Below are 19,087 nucleotides of genomic sequence, written 5' to 3' on the forward strand. Positions count from 1 at the left end.
TGTTTGTGCTGGATCACAGCTTGTAGATTCATGAGTACTTCCTAAGAAAACACCTGGTGTCCAATTCACATCTATTGTTTTACGTAGTAGAACTTCAAAACACATTACAAATAAATTATTCTGTCTTAGAAAGACCATGGGATGGGTATTACTGTTTTCAACTGGCACCAGACTTCCCAATATATTCAAAAGAGTAAGAACAAAACCTAATTGAACACTTTCCTCTTTTCCACAGTGGAAAAGAGTGCAGTTACTTCACTCAAACACAGAACTGACAGTCTCACTAACCTTAATCTGTCTGGATTTGCTATTACATTGCTCTACTGCACATATTTCAGATGTTACAAGGTAGAACAGATTATCAAGGGAACATACACCCTGCCAGCTACAAGGACAAAAGGCACAAACACACATAAGAGATAAGGCCATGACAAATGTAGTAAAAAAGATTGCTTTTTGTTTTCCAAATGTCCTTTTCCATCAAAAACAGATTTTGTCAAGAAATGTAAGAGTCGGATTTTAAATAAATGTGTTTGTAAAAAAAGAGGAGTTGAGCAGAGGCTGTTTATGAGACGTCTGCTTTCACACCACATGCTTTTACTAGCTAGATATCAAAATACTAGAGCCAAACTTGTCTGAGTACTTCATTGTTTACTCTTTCTCAGACTGGCATAGGCAAGCAGATGTAAAGTATTTCCAAATAGGGTACTAAATGAGTCAGTGTTGGCACAGACTTTTGGTGTGTATAATCAGCAAGGTTTCTAGAGCTGAGTGATTTTTACAAAGCAGTAACATTACAGTCTGCTTCCGTCTTTCAGATTCTCACAGACATTGACCTTCAAGTTTTTCCAAGGTCCTCGCAAGTGCCAACAAATTAATTAAAACTGCACAGGAATGGGACAGTCTCAGGAAAAACAAGAGTAGCAGGGCTGAAAGCTCTCTTCTTGTTATTTTAGTGAAAGTATGTTTTAGACAAAAAAGAAAATCTTTGGTCTTCATGTCCTTCCTAAGAACTTAGTAAATGCTTTTAAGGCACAGACCTCACACCACTGATACGATCTTTGATTTACTTCTAAAAATACTTGGGTTTATGCAAAGATTATATTAATATTGCTATGAAAAAAATGAATACCTGAATCACAAGCTCCTCCTCTTAGACCCTCTTGATTGAGGTTAAGGATCATCCAGCTGGCCAGAGAAATTACACATCTGATCACAGTCCTCCAATGTATGTATGTATACAATGCATGTATACATGTGGAAGATAGTGAAGGAAGATCACATTAGCAGTCATAGCAATCTGATCCAGTCTGACTTCTACTGATAAATTCCTTACCACTTGGTACACATTAATCTCATAAAGTGGGTAGCAGCACCAAAAAGAAGAACAAAGGAGTTCATTACTGCCAAGAAGTAGCAAACAGTAAGACACATATAATTGGAGTTTTTCTGTAACTGATAGTTTATAAAGAAGAATTAAGGATTGCTAGTACCACAGAAAGTTATTTTAAAAATTTCACTATGAGGTAATTTGCTTTTCTAAAAAGAAATTCTGGGGAATAGTAGAGGAACCTATGTTTAGAAGTCTATGGTCCAGTCTTGACCACTGGGAATATGCAGACTTGAGTCTGATCTTACCAAATGTTTTGGTCAAAGTTTCAACTTCATACTTTGGTTTCAAATACGACAGTTATTTTCTGAGAGCTGCAAGAACATCTGAAAAATCAGAGAAGGCTAGGACTCACAGTACAGATATTCCTATGGTTTTTAAAAAAGCAACACAATACATTGGAGGAGTGAAGCCTTCTTTATGTATCTTAATGAACTGAGAGGAAAAAGCCCTCTGCACACAACCTATCCACGGAGTGAAGCTGCTGTAGTTCTTGGGGGCAAAGGTCACAGCAATTTTTCAGTGCAACTAAGGAAGTAATTTCCTCTCCATGCACTACTTGTGTTCTCAATTCTTCTGCACAAAACAAACTGTCAAAGCAAGGTTTGCTACAGCTCTGCTCTTCAGAGAGGTCTGAAAGCAGAACATCTTTGATCACAGGTGAAGATTTGCAGCTGGCTGTTTGCTCACCCCCTGTTCTGGAGTGATGCTCAGATACTGGCTTCTCTTTTGTGGTCTCTCCCTCCCCTCATCCATCAATGGAGAAATTGTATTTGTCTGCTACTAGTACTCAGTGATGACAGCACCTACAGAATGCAGAGAACAGCTGAGCAAAATCAATCATTTTAAAAGGAAAGTATCCAGGCCTTGCTTGTCACATTTCACATGTCAGCAAACTGAACTCCATCTGCACGCAATTGTCCTTGTAAGGACAGGAGGAGGTATTCAAGTAGATATGCAAAAACCCCCAAGCATTGACTTCAGACTTCCTTTTTACTAAGGTGACTCTCTGAATCTAAGATCTTCTTGCGACATACAGTAATGAGTGCTCTTTTCCTCATTCTTGTCCTCATTGTGCCTACATCGTATGCCCCGTACACACAAAGTTGTAATGAGTTACAAAAGCAACGGTGATAGTTCTAAGACATGGCAGTTTCTCATTTTAATGGATAGTTCAGGGATTGCTTCAACCACTGTGAACTTCCTTAATAACACTACTTACCACCAGGTTTACTCTGATTTAATAATTTTAATTTCCCACAATCTAAAACGTTAGACTCATTTAAATTTGATCTATTCCTCACCTCCCCCCATGCAGCAGGTGGAGGCTCCACAGGAGGGTAGTATTTGGGGACATCCCAAGCCACTGCAGCCATGAACCACTTGAAATCTTTACACTTAAGGTGCTTGCGCAGCTCCTTCTGGGCAGAGATGTCACCAGTTGAGAGATGTCTGTACTCAGGCCGTCGCTGGTAAATGTATTCTGCAAACTCATCCATCCATGTCTCTGCCACTCGCTTCAGGTTCTGCGTGGCACAAAAAAGAGCAAACATTAATTTCTTCATGCTTTGAGTGGTTGACACTCATAATAGGGAAAATTTTAAACAAAACAAAACAAGAAATCAGCCTTCCACACAACTTTTAAGCTTAGCTGGTCTCATTTCTCAGTCTTAAAACCTGGAAAAGTTCCAGTAACCATATGCTATCTTCATTACAGTGTTGAGCAAACACTACAGAGTATTAAGTACCCTGCTTCCCTGCTGGCTCTGTGAGAGACAGTCTTCTCTCTGTTGAATATCTTACTTTCCTTCATATTCCTTATGCATATTCTTCATATGAATTTTTGATTAATGATGGATGTTGAACAGAAATTTTCTTTCAGCTGCTTACATTGGTACCTGTTTTTTCCCTCTTAGTTCAGACCTCCTAATGTGGAAGAATGGTTCAAATTATTCCTTTTGATATATTTCACTTTGCATTTAAAAGGCATCTGAATTTCAATCTGTCATGATACCGCTTAGTCACCAAGCAATTCCTACCTAAATTTTAGGGTCAGGTCTTACATGTGCATGTTTGGGGGCAAGCAGCCATGAGCGTGCTGTGCCCCATCTCACAGCTGGTTTTGCACAACCTGTGGGCTGGAGCTGGAAGGTTTGCTGTGCTGCCATGCTACTGAGTTCTGTGCAAGGCATAGCACATATCCCTCAAAGGGAATATACTTGAAGCAAAACACCTGGCATAGGTACAACAACCTGTGGCTTTCTGCACTCACTCACCCGATGAAGATATCTAAGACTATTTAGGTTCTGTGAAACCCAGTTCTGGCTTGTGTTCCACAAAGTTTATTTTTGTTGGCATTTTATAGGAAACAGAATTATCTATTTTGCTGCATAAGAATTTATTCAAATTATAATTAATTAAATTAACTGCCTCAAATTACAAAATAAAACAAATACCATTGCAAAGAAAAATTCTGGGTAGACTGAAGTGAAATATTTTGTTGTTATTTACCACCAAGAAGGGGGCATTTTTTTCTGTATTTTTGTTTGTTTTTAAAATTCCTCCTGCAGCTCAAGCCACACAAATTTATATGCAGATGCTGTAGAGGAGTATGGGCTGAGTCTATTCTGTATTGCCACAGCTGCCCAATAACCTTTTATCCCACCAACAAAGCAACATCTCCCTGGATAGCATTGAGACACTAGGGTGTTCTTATTGCTTTGTTTGTAAAAACAAGATAATCAAGTTTTATAATATTCTTTTTATAGAACACTAACTGCGAAATGCTGAGATTCACTCTGTAATAAGCTGGAGGACAACATACATCTGATTATCATCAACATAAGGTAATGTTTCTTTTCAGAACATCCTCTGCATCTAAGTAAGCCGGATTCATACTCTGACTTGCCTTCAAGATTCACTGGAAAATTCCTTCCCTGAATTTTATTAATCCACATAAACTAAATGTCTCTGAACTAATAAGGCTTATCTGAATACAAAGACAGCAAGACACAGAACAAAGGAAGTACTTTTAGCTGACACTGCAAGGTAAGTTTCTATGTGCTTTCTCTCTGTGAAGCAAGTATGTTAAAACCTGCAGGGATAAAGCAAGTAACATTAAAGCAGTGTAAGAATTCACAACACTCATATATCCCTATTCAAAAATGGCTTGTGCTCCAAATAAGTTTGACTCGTGTTGTAATGTCATGAAAACCTAAATAACTTTACAAGAAATTAGAATTCAGGAACTGGGTAGGACAAAGAAAACCAGAAAAAATTCAAGAATATCATCTAAATGACAAAGTCACCTTTCTGGCAGAAAACTTGTAATACAGAAATTTTCTAACAAGTAAAAAGACTATGTGATGAGGTTTTGTACATGAGGCAAAAAAGTATGATTAGGAACATTAAACAAAAAGCCAAAATAATGAAAATTCGTGTGATTTCTAGCGTATCTTTCACTGCAATGCTGTATACCTCATTTGCTATCATGCCAATGCAGTTTAGGACTGTTCTGTAAAATAATTTTTGCAATCATTTTATCTGATAGGCTATTTTCATATGTAAAAACCATACTGTAAAAAGAGCCATACAGTAAAAGTATTCAGGTTAACTCTTGCAGCAGCTCACCCCACCAATATTAAGAGTAGTCTCTGATGGACTTTTTTCTTTAGCTACTTGGCTGCTCTGAAAGACTGCATTCTGCTTTAGATGATTGTTACTGATAAAACATAAGTCCAACAAAAATCTTGATATTATACCTGGTGACTAACTCAAAATTCTAATTCACCAGTCAAAAATTTTTTGTTTTCTAATACCACCTTTATAACTGGGTTTTGTGTGTGTTTATGTGTAAATCCACTGAAACATTGTATTAAAGAAAGGCAGTTCTTTCCACCATTCCCCAAGTATCAGGTAGGACACTTCGGACAAACCTATTTAAAACTTTGCTTCCCTGTTCTTCCAAAACCATTCTTTCCATCACATGCTAAAAATTGCCTGTAATGAAATTGTTTATTATCCTTACTATGTTTATACATCGATGTCATAAGCCAAACCCTTATGAGGCAGCCCTTTTAATTCCAATTTTTTTTTTTTTAAATATACAAACTCTTGATTTGCTAGCTCTAAATCTCCAGACTATGAACATGACCAAAAGGAACACTATGCTCTGGAGTAGTGAGAAGCTGTTTCTGAAGCAAGCACTCAGCATCTAAACAACTTAGTTTTAAAGAGGTTTGTTGACCCCAGTTAGCCTGGGTTAGCATTTCTTAGCCTTATTACCACTATACAAGTTCAGCAATCACCATACGTTCTTTTAACATAATTGTGTCCAGACTAGTAGTAAAACTCCCCATACTTGAATTGAATGCAGTCAGGAAGAGCTGCTGTACTGAAAGCTGGTCTGGTGCAACCTTGCACAAAAAAGGCAAACATCATTTGCACTCTTATTTAGAATGTGCTAACCCAGCATGTTCCTGGAGCAAAAATACAAGCTGTCCAAGATGAGATGGGTGAACTTGTAAGCTGAAAATCCCCATTCTGTGGCTGTCTAGCAGCATTATAAGTTGCAGAAAACCTCTTAGGATCATAACTCTTCTCTGCAAATTATGGCAGGGAGCTGCAGGGCTTTTACTCATCCTATCTGAGGAGCACAACCAAAATGAGAGCCCTCATCTCTGACCACTTTAAGGCCTACCAATCAAATTACTTACTGTAAGGTAAGGATGTGATTTCAAGTCCTTTATGAGTCTTCCAGAGTTGCCATTCCCATAATCTCAGTGGATGTCTTGACAGAGTGGATGGAGGAAGGAGGATGGTCACTTCCTCCTTGCCTGACCCTTAGGTGAGGCTAGATACAATCCAAGCATGTCATATAAGCCCCACAAGTGGGAATGGTTTTGAATAGCTACCCAATCTTGACTTTGATATGATTTTACTCTGTGTGTGTATACTGCCACAGAACTTGTGTGTCAAAGAACTTTAAGAGCCTACCAGACTAGGTCACATTTTGTGAACGTCTTACAGCATCATTTAAGCACTCATTTTGTTTTCATCATCATGAGACAGTTAAGTTCCACAGTGAAACTAATCTTCAAATAATTTAGAACAAACAAGAATTAGATTTGAATCTTCTTGATTTCTGTCTCCTGTTACTATTTATGTAATCTTCTACAGAAAACTCCTTTAAATGCGAGTTTCTCAAATGGCATCAAATATCACTATAGAAAGAATCAGTTTTGGCATATCTTTGTGGTAGACCACTCTTGCTTGGATTCAATCTGAACATCTCATGTAAATGCATGTGGAAAGGAAAAAATGAAAAATAGAATCATAGAATCATTTAGATTCGAACCGACCTCAAAGATCATTGAGTCCAACTGTTAACCCAGCACTGCCAAGTCCACCACTAAATCATGTCCCTAAGTGCCACATCTACATGTCTTTTAAATACCTCCAGGGACGGTGACTCAACCACTTCCCCGGGCAGCCTGTTCCAATGCTTGACAACATGTTTCTACAGCTGAAAATGGCGTAGCTTAGCTTGGTTGACAAATTCATTGCAAGGCTACAGATGTCCAGATTGGTTACTCTTAATAGGAAAAAAAGGAAAAAAAAAATTAAATAAAAACAATTAAATGAAGATCAATTAAATATTAATTAGTTACATGAATTGACACACAAAATAAAGAAGTCATAGGGACTCTAGATGGACATCTGAAGAGTATTTCAGGACCTATCCAAGAAGACCAATGACAATTTGTTCTCTCTTTTGTCATTTTCAGTGAAAAATTTCTGTATGAGGATAAGTAAGTCCCAATGGTATTTCAGTAGATGCATATTTCTATATGTAAGGTTGTAACAGCTGTCACAAAGAAGCTGCGAGATGAATACAACAGTGAGAGCAACCACACTGAGTCATCAGCTGTCATCAGTTGCTCATTTACACATTCTTGATAAAATTTTAATCACTGTTACAATTTTACTCTCTGGTAAATTCTTTACCACTGGGCTTACATTTAGATGAGTTTTATTTAAGTTTATATGAGCTCACACATTTAAGACTGTGATTTTGCTTTGGTGTTTTTTTTAATTTTTATTTACAAAACAGTAAATTACAATGTCACTGATACATGGATGTCATGGTTTGACCTCAGGTGACAAGTAAGCACCACACAGCCACTTACTCAGTCCCCACAAAAAGGGGTGTGAGAGAGAATCCAAAGAGTGAAAGTGAGAGAACTCAAGAGTTGAGATAAAGACAGTTTAACAGGGAAAAAAAAAACTGTGCACACAAGCAAAGCCACTCACCACTTCCCATGGGCAGGCAGGTGTTCAGTCATCTCCAGGAGAGCAGGGCTCCCTCAAGCCTAGTGGCGACTTGGGAGGACAAGCACCATCACTCTAAATGTCCCCCCTTCCTCAGCTTTATATACTGAGCCTGATGTCATATGATATGGATTATCCCTGTGGTCAGTTGCAATCAACTGTCCTGGCTGTGTCTCTTCCCAGCTCCTCACCCTGCTTGCTGGGGGGTGGTGTGAGGAGCAGAAAAGGCCTTGATCCTATGCCAGCCCTGCTCAGCAATAAGGAAGGCATCTCTATGGTGATTACAGTTTCCATCACTAATCTAAAACACAGCCCTATACTAACTACTCTCAAGCTAATTAACTCTATCCCAGCCAAAGCCAGCATACTGGACTTCAATAAAAGAGTTTAAATCAACTTGACTGGAGAGAGAGAGAGATAAATGAGGACTTCTGCACTTGAAAAAAAGAAAATTTTTCATGGGCCATTTTGTTCAGTGAGTAGAGTAGATTCATCTCTGTGATCAAATGATTGTCCCTTCTTTCTAAGTGTGTAAGATCACCTGTCATTTTCAAGAGACGTGATATTAGTCATTGAGAAGAAAGCAGACGCTGGCCATGAGAATGGAACAGCAGGGTGAGGCAGGGACATGACACAGGACAGGTCCATGAATATTAGCTTTAAGCAAGGTTTAACTGGATTAGTCCCTGATATGAGAGGGGTAGTTCCTCATTTTGTAACTGGCTGGTGTGCTGGCTTAAGGTGACAGCACTTAGAAGAGAGCTCCCAAGGCATACTGCAAGCCAGCGCACCTCCATCCTCTAGGTGCATCTTTTCCATTAACATTTTAGATGCAGCAGCTGAACTAACACAACAATGTAATTCCTGTTCTTAGTTCCTCTAGATGTTCTAAAGATTTTTATCAGGTGTCACTAAAGGAGCACAATGGTTCTATTGTTTGTTTCACTTCACCTGTACAAACTGTTTTTTCTGCTTTTGTGTCTATCTCACTGCATGAAACTGACCCTGATCTCAATCAATAGACTTTACTTTTGTCAATATTAAACTACTACTGGAACACTTGAAACCTGTTATGAGTTCCTATTGTCCTGCATTTAATTGGAACATTTTCCAGGAAGCTGGATGTCACCAGCTAGTATTTGTCACATGAGCCAGGACATCAAAAATCACTTTCAGTTATGCCAATCAAATACGAATCACCACAGCATGTCTGAGGCCCAACTGTATTTTGGTTGTGAGGTGTAAGAGAGGACATTACTGTTTACTTGCCAAGAATAACACAACAATCTCTGCAACAACTGACATATTAATCTCTTATTCTTCCTAGTAAAATTCCAGTGGGATTATTTTCACCTCACCTACATCATCTTCCTAATTCAAATTTTTCTATTTTTGTTTTGTGAACCACAGTATCGTTGCTACTTCAAAATGGGTGCCCTGTTTACCTCTGGAAGCAGCTGTATTTAATTTGGCTGGGAATAATATAAAATACAGTTTGTTTTACACAAAATGTATTTAAAAAGTGCATTGGGATCTATCCAGTCAAGACAACTCTACTTTATGTTCCTCTGGAATATGGGTAGCATAACATTACAATGAATCATCACAGAGAAGAGAACAAAGTATGACTGGAGGAGCTCATCCAACCAGTATGGATTAATATGCCAGAAGCAGCAGGGTACAAAACTCCAGAGCACTCACAAGGAGAAAAACGGTACCTGCAGTTTTGTGCAAAGGTCCTTCCATCAGTGTCAGAACACAACGTTTACCATTTCTGTGTATTTCTACAGTGGAAAAACAATAAAACATTTCCTGGACACTAACCACAGTCTTGTGATGTTCAGGTCTTAATACTTAACCTGCCCACATCAGTTAAGCCTCAGTGTGGGGTTTCATACCTTTCCTCTTCTCCCCTAACCCCCTTTTAATTTATGCAGTGCTACTGCTTGTCAATATTTCCCTGTCTTGGCTATCTTACTTTGGTTCTTTACACCTAACTGTGTTTAAAACTTAAATGGGTTTCATATCAGAAATATTTCTGTAAAAAAACCCCCCAAACCAGCAAAACCCAACCAAATAAAGAGATGTCTGCAGGCATAAAAGAAATGTGTCTGCATGGAAGACAGTATTCTAACTAGATGACAAAGCTGGTGTTGTATATAAATAAATCTTCTAAGAGTTAGCACAACTGGCAGAGAAGCAAGAGACTATTTATTCTAAGCCAGTAGTCCGCAAATACCTAGAACTGAAATTCCACAGATGTCATCTGAAAACAAACAAGATTTCATTCTCTCTATAAAAGTTTGCATCTCCACCAGGCACACGAAAACAGTAATTTAGGATCCATGAATTGGAAAATCTACACCTCTTGCTCACATAAAGTCATCCTGCAGGGTTTGGGGGCCGGGATGTTTCCCGTCCTGGTGAGGATGCTGCCTGCCCCCAGCTCTGTGGCTGTGAGGGAGCTGTGGAACACAGAGTGACACTATAAGAACATCTCCACAAATTTGTTGGCTGCTGCCATGCTTGCTTTGTAGACCCATACAGACCATAGCTCATCCCTGCAGCTAAGCCTGGAAGAGTTCAGGGGTTTGACTTCCAACAGATTTCTTTGGCCTTGTAACTTTCTAGCCTGTGGAGTAAATCCTGAGAAGTAGCTACCACCACTTTGATGTACTTATTGTCCAAAAATACCTAGTTCTCTATCTTCTTCGTGATCTTTTTGGATAGCTAAGTTGTCTATCCCATTGTATTAATTTACTTACAAGCAAAACTTCTATTCAGATTGAAGAAAACATAGAATAAAAAAGCCACAAAAATTACTTTGACTTTTTTGTATTCAAGGATTAGAAGACCAAAGAATCACAGAATGGGTAAGGTTGGAAGGGACCACAGTGGGTCATCTGGTCCAACCTCCCTCAAGCAGGGTCATCCCAGAGCACATGGGACAGGATTGTGTCCAGATGATTCTTGAACATCTCCAATGAGGGAGACTCCACAACCTCCCTGGGCAATCTGTTCCAGTGTTCACTCACCCTCATAGTAAAGAAGTTCCTCCTCGTATTCAGGTGGAACTTCCTGTGCATCAGCTTCTGCCCATTGCTCTTATCCTATTGCTTGGCACCACTGAGCAGAGCCTGGCTCCATCCGCTGACACCCTCCCTTCAGATAATGACAGATATTGATGAGGTCACCTTGCAGTTGTCCCTTCTCAAGCCTAAACAGGCCCAGCTTCCTTCGCCTTTCCTTGTAAGAGAGATGCTCCAATTCCTTAATCATTTTTACTGACCTCTCAACAGGAGCTCCATGTCTCTCTTGTACTGGGGAGCCCAGAACTGGACACAGCAGTCCAGGTGAGGCCTCACCAGGGCTGAGAAAGGGGCAGGATCACATTCCTTGACCTGCTGGAATTTTCTTCCTAACGCACCCCAGGTCACCATTGGCCTCTTGGCCACAAGGTCACACTGCTGGCTCATGGACAGCTTGGTGTCCACCAGGACCCCCAGGTCCTTCTCCACAGAGCTGCTTTCTGGCAGCTCAGCCCCCAGCCTGTACTGGTGCCTGGGGTTATTCCTCCCCAGGTGCAGGACCCTGCATTTGCCTTTGTTGAATTCCAGCTGGCTCCTCTCTGCCCATCTCTCCAATCTGCCAAGGTCCCTCTGAAGGGCTGCAGAGCCCTCTGGGCTATTGGCCACTCCTCCCAGCTTTGTGTCATCACTGAACTTGCTGAGGAGGCATCTGCCTCTTCATTCAAGTAATTCTGAATGAATGAATAAGTTAAACAATACTGGGCCCAGTGACAGTGACAATCCTCCAACTAGACCCTCTGCCACTGATTACAACCCTCTGGGATCTGCCATTCCTCCTCATAGAGCCAGCCCTCTATCCACCTCACTGTCCACTCATCTAACCAACTCTCCTTGAGTTTGCCTATGATGATATTGTGCGAGACAGTGTCAAGAGCCTTGTCAAAGTCAAGGACAATAATTTAAATATTTTCTTTGGTAAGTACTCTGTTTGAGATCTTGGTTTAATTAATTTTAATGATGAATTTATAAATCTCTTAATGAAAAATGTAACAGTGAAAACATAACAGCTGTACTGTGTAATAATCATAGTTATAGCTGTGCTGTTCTCTAAGAAGGTGATTCTTGCTTGATTCCTAAATAATGTGCCAGTTCTTAGCTGATGTTGCACCTGCTAACTGTGGTTGCTGAATCATAACTGACTTTTTGCTACAGTCTTTTGTGCTACAGAGGTGATTGCAAAAGTGCCAGCAGTGCTCTCTGAACAGCATGCCACATCTATCCATTCGCACTCCAGCCACCAGAAAATGTAGCCATTACTAACTGCTTCTCCTGGTTCTTTAATCTGCCTGGAAACAGAATATAAAATTTAAGAAACTCCCAAATATTGTTTGCATATGGAAAAAAATAGACCAAAACAGTCATCATATTAAAGGAAGCTCTGACAAAAATGCAAATGTGATCAGAGCACCAGATGGTATAGTTACAATAATTTGCTTTGAAGATCCCTTTTGGAGCCACACAAAAAGGCTGAGCCAGTGGTTCAGGTGGGAATCTGAGCCCACCTTTACCAGTTGAATTCCTGAACCCGAACTCGTGCAGGTTCCAATTCAGTGACACTGTGTAATGAGAGAAATGCCACTGTGCATGTGCCTGATGGGTCAGAGGATCACTGTGCTGTGGGATCCAATGTCCTGGCAGGCAAGGAGGAATTCAACTTAAGGTTAGGATTCACCACCCTGCTGGGTTAGCATTCAATTTGAACTTCAGTGGGATTGCCCTTCCTGTCAAAAAGGCCTAATGATCTAATGTTCTGTAGTTAATGCTAAAATGAGGTGAAAAATACCTGCAAGAAAAAGAAATTCTCTAGATATATTTTGAAACTGAGTTAATCTCTGCATATCCTATGGAACAGTGAGATTTTATTGATATATTTCTTATGGCTTTTCTAGAACCACAAATAGAAAAAAAACCACCCTAAAAGGCAATAGGAAACTAAAGAAAATAAATAATAAATTAAGATACACCTCGAAGAAAATTCTAAGAATATTCTGAAGTCTAATTTCATAGGTAACTGGCTAAAAGTAAATGGCTTTGCTAGAATTGTTAAAAGGGAAGCAACAATCAGAAATGCAAAAAGCAACTAAAATAATCCAGTAAAACAATTCGGCAGTTTTTAGGACCTGGGGGTTTGCTTTCTAAACATGCCTTACCTAAAATAAACAAGCAAAATTAGTTACTAGTCACTGCAGTTTTGTGCAGAGATTGACAGGTTTGGAATGAATAATTATGTAGTGCTTCCAGGTTATAAAGTGGAATCAGTGTTGACATCTGCATGCCTATTACTATTTCTTTAGGTGCAGTTGCCTGTGAATTGAACACTGACTGCTTTTGGCAAGCAGCAACATCTTAAGACATCTTCAAACAAAAATATTCAGTCTTTTAATCTACATTTGATTGTCAAAATCTATTTATAAATCTACTATGCATGTTTACGGCTAGCCTTAATTTTGCTCTGCACCACCAAACAATTTTACTAACAGTGTTTCATATGTGTATGCTTTTCAATTTATGTGGGATGTGGCAGCAACAAATATGCACAAGCTTTCCAGATTTTGAGTGACAAATAAGAAGGATGCAGAAAGTTGATGTCATGATCCATACTATTGTGTGTAGTACACTAATGATTATTTAGTGATGGGGAGGTGCAACAAAGTTTTTGACAGGTCTCTGATTGCTCAAAGCACACACGATTCTCATGACAGGTCACAGTTCTCTAAACAGATACTGAGATTTGTCAAGTGTTACGTAGCTGACTGAAACTGTGTGTTGGAACTCACTGCTAAAAGATAAAGAGAGGTGAAATCCCAGGGAAGGTAAAATGCTCACTTTAAAGATTATTTTTTAAGGGTAAACATGAGTTGAAACAGTTTAAAAGGAAACCCATGGCATGAGCATTTGGGCTATACCTGAATTTGTCTGGAAGCTCTGTTCTCTTCCTAATTCCAGTCCCCATATCCCTTGAGCAGGTGCTGAGGAATAGGATGGGAAAATCTGTCAACCTTTTATGCAATATCTGCACAAGGGGAAATTCCCCCTCGATGAATAAAGGCCTCTTGCTATCCTTTATATAATCACAGTTGGGCCTTCTTGGGCTCATTCTTTTGTGAACTGCATCTTGGGCGTGCTCCTTTAAACAGCAGAAGGTGGAAAAGGATTTAGTAAAAACCTTTGTGGAAACTACTTAGTAGTGAAAAGTACTGCTTCTGGCAGTGGGGATAATATTTTCAAATATTCTTGAGTGTGTTATTCATTATATATTTGAACTAGAAGGAAGTTTCAGATTAAAAACCCGTAAGTCGTAGATTATAGTCTTTGGATGATAAAACATTTGGAGGATAATGCAAAGATGGTTGAAATATCTAGGCCACTCCTGTGAATAGTTGCCTAATAATACTTTGGCTAACAGCTCCATTTGGGGCTGACACACTGAAGATTAATCTGTCCTTGATTTTCTTTTTCTGGCAAGGATGAGAGAAAGAGAATATTTTTAGATTTAAAATTACACACAATATGATGGGTCAAGGAAAATATTCTCTTCCTGGGCTAGTTATTGAAATAGCCCCAAACACCAAAACATACAGAGCTCTAGTGCTCTTGGTAGCCTTAATGCAATGTAAAGAATACTGTACTGGAAAGAAGCTGTGAATCTGAGAATTCAAAGTTTCTTTGAGTGATAACTGTGTGTCACAAATTTACCTAAGTATCATGTTTTGGACTGCCACAACACAGAAGAAAACTATCCATTTTTTGAATGGAAGGATAAGACTCACCACTAGATCTTTTCCCATAAGTTATAGGGTGATCAGTCTGTGCATGGGCAGAGATACCATTTTTATAACTGGAAATGTTTTTCAGTAATATTTCACGAGTGATTTATTGAAATCAAGCTAAAATAAATAGTACAGGGAGGCTGCAGGCTGTGTGTACCTGATGGTTCTAAGCACTCACAGTGCCACCATGAAAGCCAGTTAGGTGCTGAACCATGCAAGATGCCAGTAGTACAAATAGAAATTATTGTATTTTGCTCCTGCAGGTAGTGCATGAGACAGCATATTCTCTAATGAGGTACTATGTGATATAACAGAAGAAAACAAACACTGAAGTTTGAATTTCTTATTTGGAGTTGTGTGTGATTTTTGCAGGGAATGTCATAAATGAAGCAGTGTAATTCAGGTGGGGCAACTCTGACAGGACACAGAGCTATACTGAGGGAAGATATTAATCTCACAATTTAGTCAATACAGTTCCTGCCCCTACCACTAATCCCATTACTGAATTGTGTGTCCCAGTGTCTGCACTGATACCCTGTTAAGGCAAATTTTTCTTTCTGTCTAGCCAGCTGTCAGGCAGGCAGCACAGGCAGCCTCTATTTTCTGCTGCAGTTAGTACAGAAAGCCTTGTCCTGTGGTGCTGAAACCAAGGATATCTCCCCCTCAAAGCAAGAAATTCATTCTTCTATTCATAACACATTTTCATTATTAAGAAAAAAACTATGATTCATAAAATATTACCCTATGGCAATATGCAGACTTTAATATTAATGCCATTTTATTAAAAGAAAAAAAAAATCCTCTAAACCAGAAAAGATTTAACTCAAGCATGAATAAATACTAGTATCTTCCTGGAAGCTACATCTGTGCCCTTCATCTCCCATTTTTGACATCCTGTGAACATCTCCAGAAAGTTACAGAACATTTTCTCTTGAGCAAAAAGCCCCTCATAGGTATGGATGTGTTCAGTAGTCTGAGAAATGTCTAGAGGTCTTGTAATTTCTCACTCTCACAGCTCCAAGCTGGCTGTATTCCACAACCAGATTTTACACAATAACCAGACAGTCATTCAAATAATTGTTATTCAGGCCTTTTGCCTCAGAAAACATCCCTTCCATGAGATTCTGCCTGTTCTGCTGACTGATAAGAAAATGTGCATTCAAATTGGTCCTGCTTATAAAAACTATGACTGACAACACTGTACAATTTGAGAACCGCAAGCCTTAGGTTATTCCTAGGTTCTTTTGAATCAGCATGAAACGTGCTTCTGTGCTGAGACGTCCAACCCTGTAATTTTAAGCTTCCATTTTATTCTTGGCAGTCTTATCTCTGAAAGGCAGAATAACTGCAGTAATTGCACATCTCATTTCAGAAAAATAAAGAAACATTCATTTTCCATTTTAATAGTTTACTGGAAACTGGTTCGCAAGGAATGAAGAGACTGATAATGAACGAAAATGGAAAACAGCAAGACCCAATTACTCACCCGTGCTAGACTGGTTCCAGAGGGGACTTTATACGGGACATACTTCCTGTAGATATGTCCAACTCGAGAGCATGGAACATCATACATGCCACCTCCACACATCCACACCTGGAAAGCAGACAGAAAGCAAGTGAAAAAATGATTCCTGATAACAAACGAGGCAAAAAAAAAGCACTTTATCTCATGTGTATGTGAAAATAACACATCATTCTATGCTGACCCCTCCCACAGTCATGGTGGCCTTCTTGGCATGCTGGTAACATGGCAGACTGTCACATCCAGAATCTCACTGTGCAAAAGCAGAGTATGTTCAAAATAAAATTATAAAATATATAGAACAGAATAAAATAGAATAGAACAAAACAGAATAGAACAGAATAGAATGGTTTGGGTTTGAAGGGACTTTAAGTTTGGCCACTTTCGTTGTGCTTGCCTGTTTGTCTTATAGTGGGTGTATCTGCCTGGTCCTGGAACTCAGCCCCTGACTGACTGTGCTATTCACACTGTGAATAGAGAAAATAGGGGTTAGAGTGAAGGCTTGAATCACAATGTGATTTCGGTAGCTGCTTCTTGTGGATCATTTGTGTATCAGCCCTTACAGTCCCCTAGCAGTTAGCCACAGCATCCTACTGAGACCTGATAATGAAATGCTTGAGGATCTAACCTCATTACAGGGCAAACCTAAATATACTTATGTAAATGTCTAAGGAAGGCTTGAAACCACTGAAAGTGGGGCTTTGTCCTTAAATTCCATGGACACCCATGTGCAGTCACGTAGAGTTGAGACCTACTTGGGAAGCTGCTGCTTACTACCTCCCATCACAGAATTGACTAAGGCATAGGAGCTCTGGCTAGGTGCCTTTGGACATGTCATCTACTCTCCTAGTGCGTACAGTCCTTCTCAGGGAGGAAGTTTACTGCTGGATTGGGAATGGAGACCCAAATGAATGCTCTGCCTCCATGCCAAAATAGCTCATTAGTGCCCAGCGGAATCTTGCATGTAGTCATGCCATGTGGACATGAAGATCATTTTCTTTGAAAAAAACCATTTTTTAAAATTTGCCTCTTACGTAAACCTTGAAATCCTCACCTGTTTCATCTCATGATAGCTAACTCACTGGAAAACACATGCATAAACATAGTAAAATATCATAAAACCAAAAGTGTTAAAATAACGCTATTTGCTTTTCTAACAATATTTCCTTTGTATGTTACATCATTTGTACTTTTTTTTAGTGGGAATTTCCTCTCTGTGGCTGTCTTCAAACAACCCAGAGCACCAATGAAAGTGCACACCTATGTTTACTATTTGTTCTTGTTTTTTAAATGAAGGTGTCATTTCAAAGGCTAGACAAATTATTACCATGATTAATCAAGTCGTCTTAGCCTTTGAAGAATGGACAGCATAGCAATGTGACTCAAAGGTCAGCCCCAGAACAAATTGAAAAGACAAGAAAGCAGAAATTATATATATATATATATACACATATATAGGCCAGTATTACTTTAACTGAGGCAATGAGAGCTGCAGTAGACATACACTGCATTTCCTCTAAAGCAGAAGGGTAACAGTTAAAAAAAAAAAAAAGGAGAAAAAAAATTAGAAAAAACTCCAGTCAGATATGCTGAGGCAATAACAAGTAGGAGAAATAACACCGTGTTAGGCTTATACTTGATAGATATAAAACCTGAAAATGCTGTGCTGCACCTGAGGTATGCCGTGCAGGATAATTGAAATGAATCTTGGGCTGCCTTGAAGGATATTTAGCAGCTGTTCCTGTTTATCTTTGAGCTTCAGAATGGTATTAAAAGCATTTTGTGTATTTTTCTGAGAAGATCAGTTGTGGCAACTTTGTCTTTAAAATGTGCACTTTTATGTCACATGCCCTAAATGCAAGAAATTGGAAAATGACTTCCGTGTTAAGTATTACAGACCTTCAGTACACCATGAAAGGAATTCAGGTGGTGTGGGACATTTGGAAAAATTATATCAGAAGCAATGAAACTCTCAGGATCGCTAATGTCTCCTTCTTACAAAAGCAATCAATCTGGTCTGCAGCTGAGGTAAAAAAAACAAAGATGAAACCAAAATAATGCAATTTCAGCTTGGAAAGATCAAAAGAGTAGTTTATGTGTCAACTAGAGACTATCTCGCAATTTATCTTTATATGGCTCCTTCCAACAGAATGTTGCAAAACACTTTATAGGGATGGTTGAAAGCAAAAGGCAGGCATTAACACAAGCTTTAAAAGAAATTAAGCTGTGGTTATGCGGCTTTGTTCCTGACTGGAGTTTAGATGTCACAGATGCATTTTTTGGCTCTGTTCTACAGCTCCTGTGGGATTTTGGGTGAATCACTCTCTTTTCACATCGCCTCTTTGTCTTTTAAATTGAATTCTGCCTTCTCTTGTGGTTCCCCCACCTTATCTCTCTGGTTTATGAGTGATCCCGCCTGGAGACTATGTGGAAAATGCAATACTGTGCATGAAAGACTGAGATTCCAACCCATATGCTACAATGTAATCATAATTACTGTAGTAAGAGACTCCTGCTTTTTGAGCAGTGGAGGATGTGTCACTGGGGAAAAGAAACATAAACATACAGCGAATTATGCAAAGGATTTAGAGGGTACTGAATGGACTTTGGATCAGGCTTCAAAACTAATTGAGAAATACACTGCTGCTGAGAGTCAGTAACAAAACAGACAACAGTGAGAGACATTGAAATGAATGGAAAATACAAACAGTAAACTGGTGGAAGAGGAATCTAAAGTATATCATGCAAAGGCGACAACTTGGTGCTCTTCATATTGTGCAGGAGGGATGGACTACAAACAAGAGAAATGTATTAGATCTGTGGAGCTGAAAAAGTTGTAGAAAGTAAGAATATAAAATTTTGATGGCATTTTGTGGTCACTCTTCTTGAAATATAAGCCAAAAGAACAGATTTGGCAGTTGTAGAAAAGAAGAAAGAACAATGTTTTCCTGTGAACTTTTACATGCAGTGAGACCATTTAGCTAAA

At 39.1% G+C, this 19,087-nt stretch overlaps 1 protein-coding gene and 1 long non-coding RNA gene across 3 annotated transcripts in view; one reads left to right on the forward strand and one right to left on the reverse strand.

The window, feature by feature from the left end:
• The window catches only part of GALNTL6 (polypeptide N-acetylgalactosaminyltransferase like 6), a 445,447-nt gene that overhangs the window by 19,991 nt on the left and 406,369 nt on the right, over positions 1 to 19,087 (reverse strand). Inside the window, exons 8-9 of the mRNA XM_032110017.1 lie at positions 16,066 to 16,173; positions 2,695 to 2,916 (exon numbers count right to left, since the gene is read on the reverse strand). Of these exons, the coding sequence (XP_031965908.1) occupies positions 2,695 to 2,916; positions 16,066 to 16,173 (330 nt within the window). The remainder of the gene's footprint in view (positions 1 to 2,694; positions 2,917 to 16,065; positions 16,174 to 19,087) is intronic.
• The window catches only part of LOC116444524, a 41,809-nt gene that overhangs the window by 16,401 nt on the left and 6,321 nt on the right, over positions 1 to 19,087 (forward strand). For both annotated transcript variants that reach the window (XR_004240362.1, XR_004240363.1), the window contains exon 3: positions 4,159 to 4,236. This is a non-coding gene — a long non-coding RNA (uncharacterized LOC116444524). The remainder of the gene's footprint in view (positions 1 to 4,158; positions 4,237 to 19,087) is intronic.

The sequence above is a fragment of the Corvus moneduloides genome, chromosome 5 (assembly GCF_009650955.1).
Source record: "Corvus moneduloides isolate bCorMon1 chromosome 5, bCorMon1.pri, whole genome shotgun sequence".
NCBI classification, from domain to species: domain Eukaryota; kingdom Metazoa; phylum Chordata; class Aves; order Passeriformes; family Corvidae; genus Corvus; species Corvus moneduloides.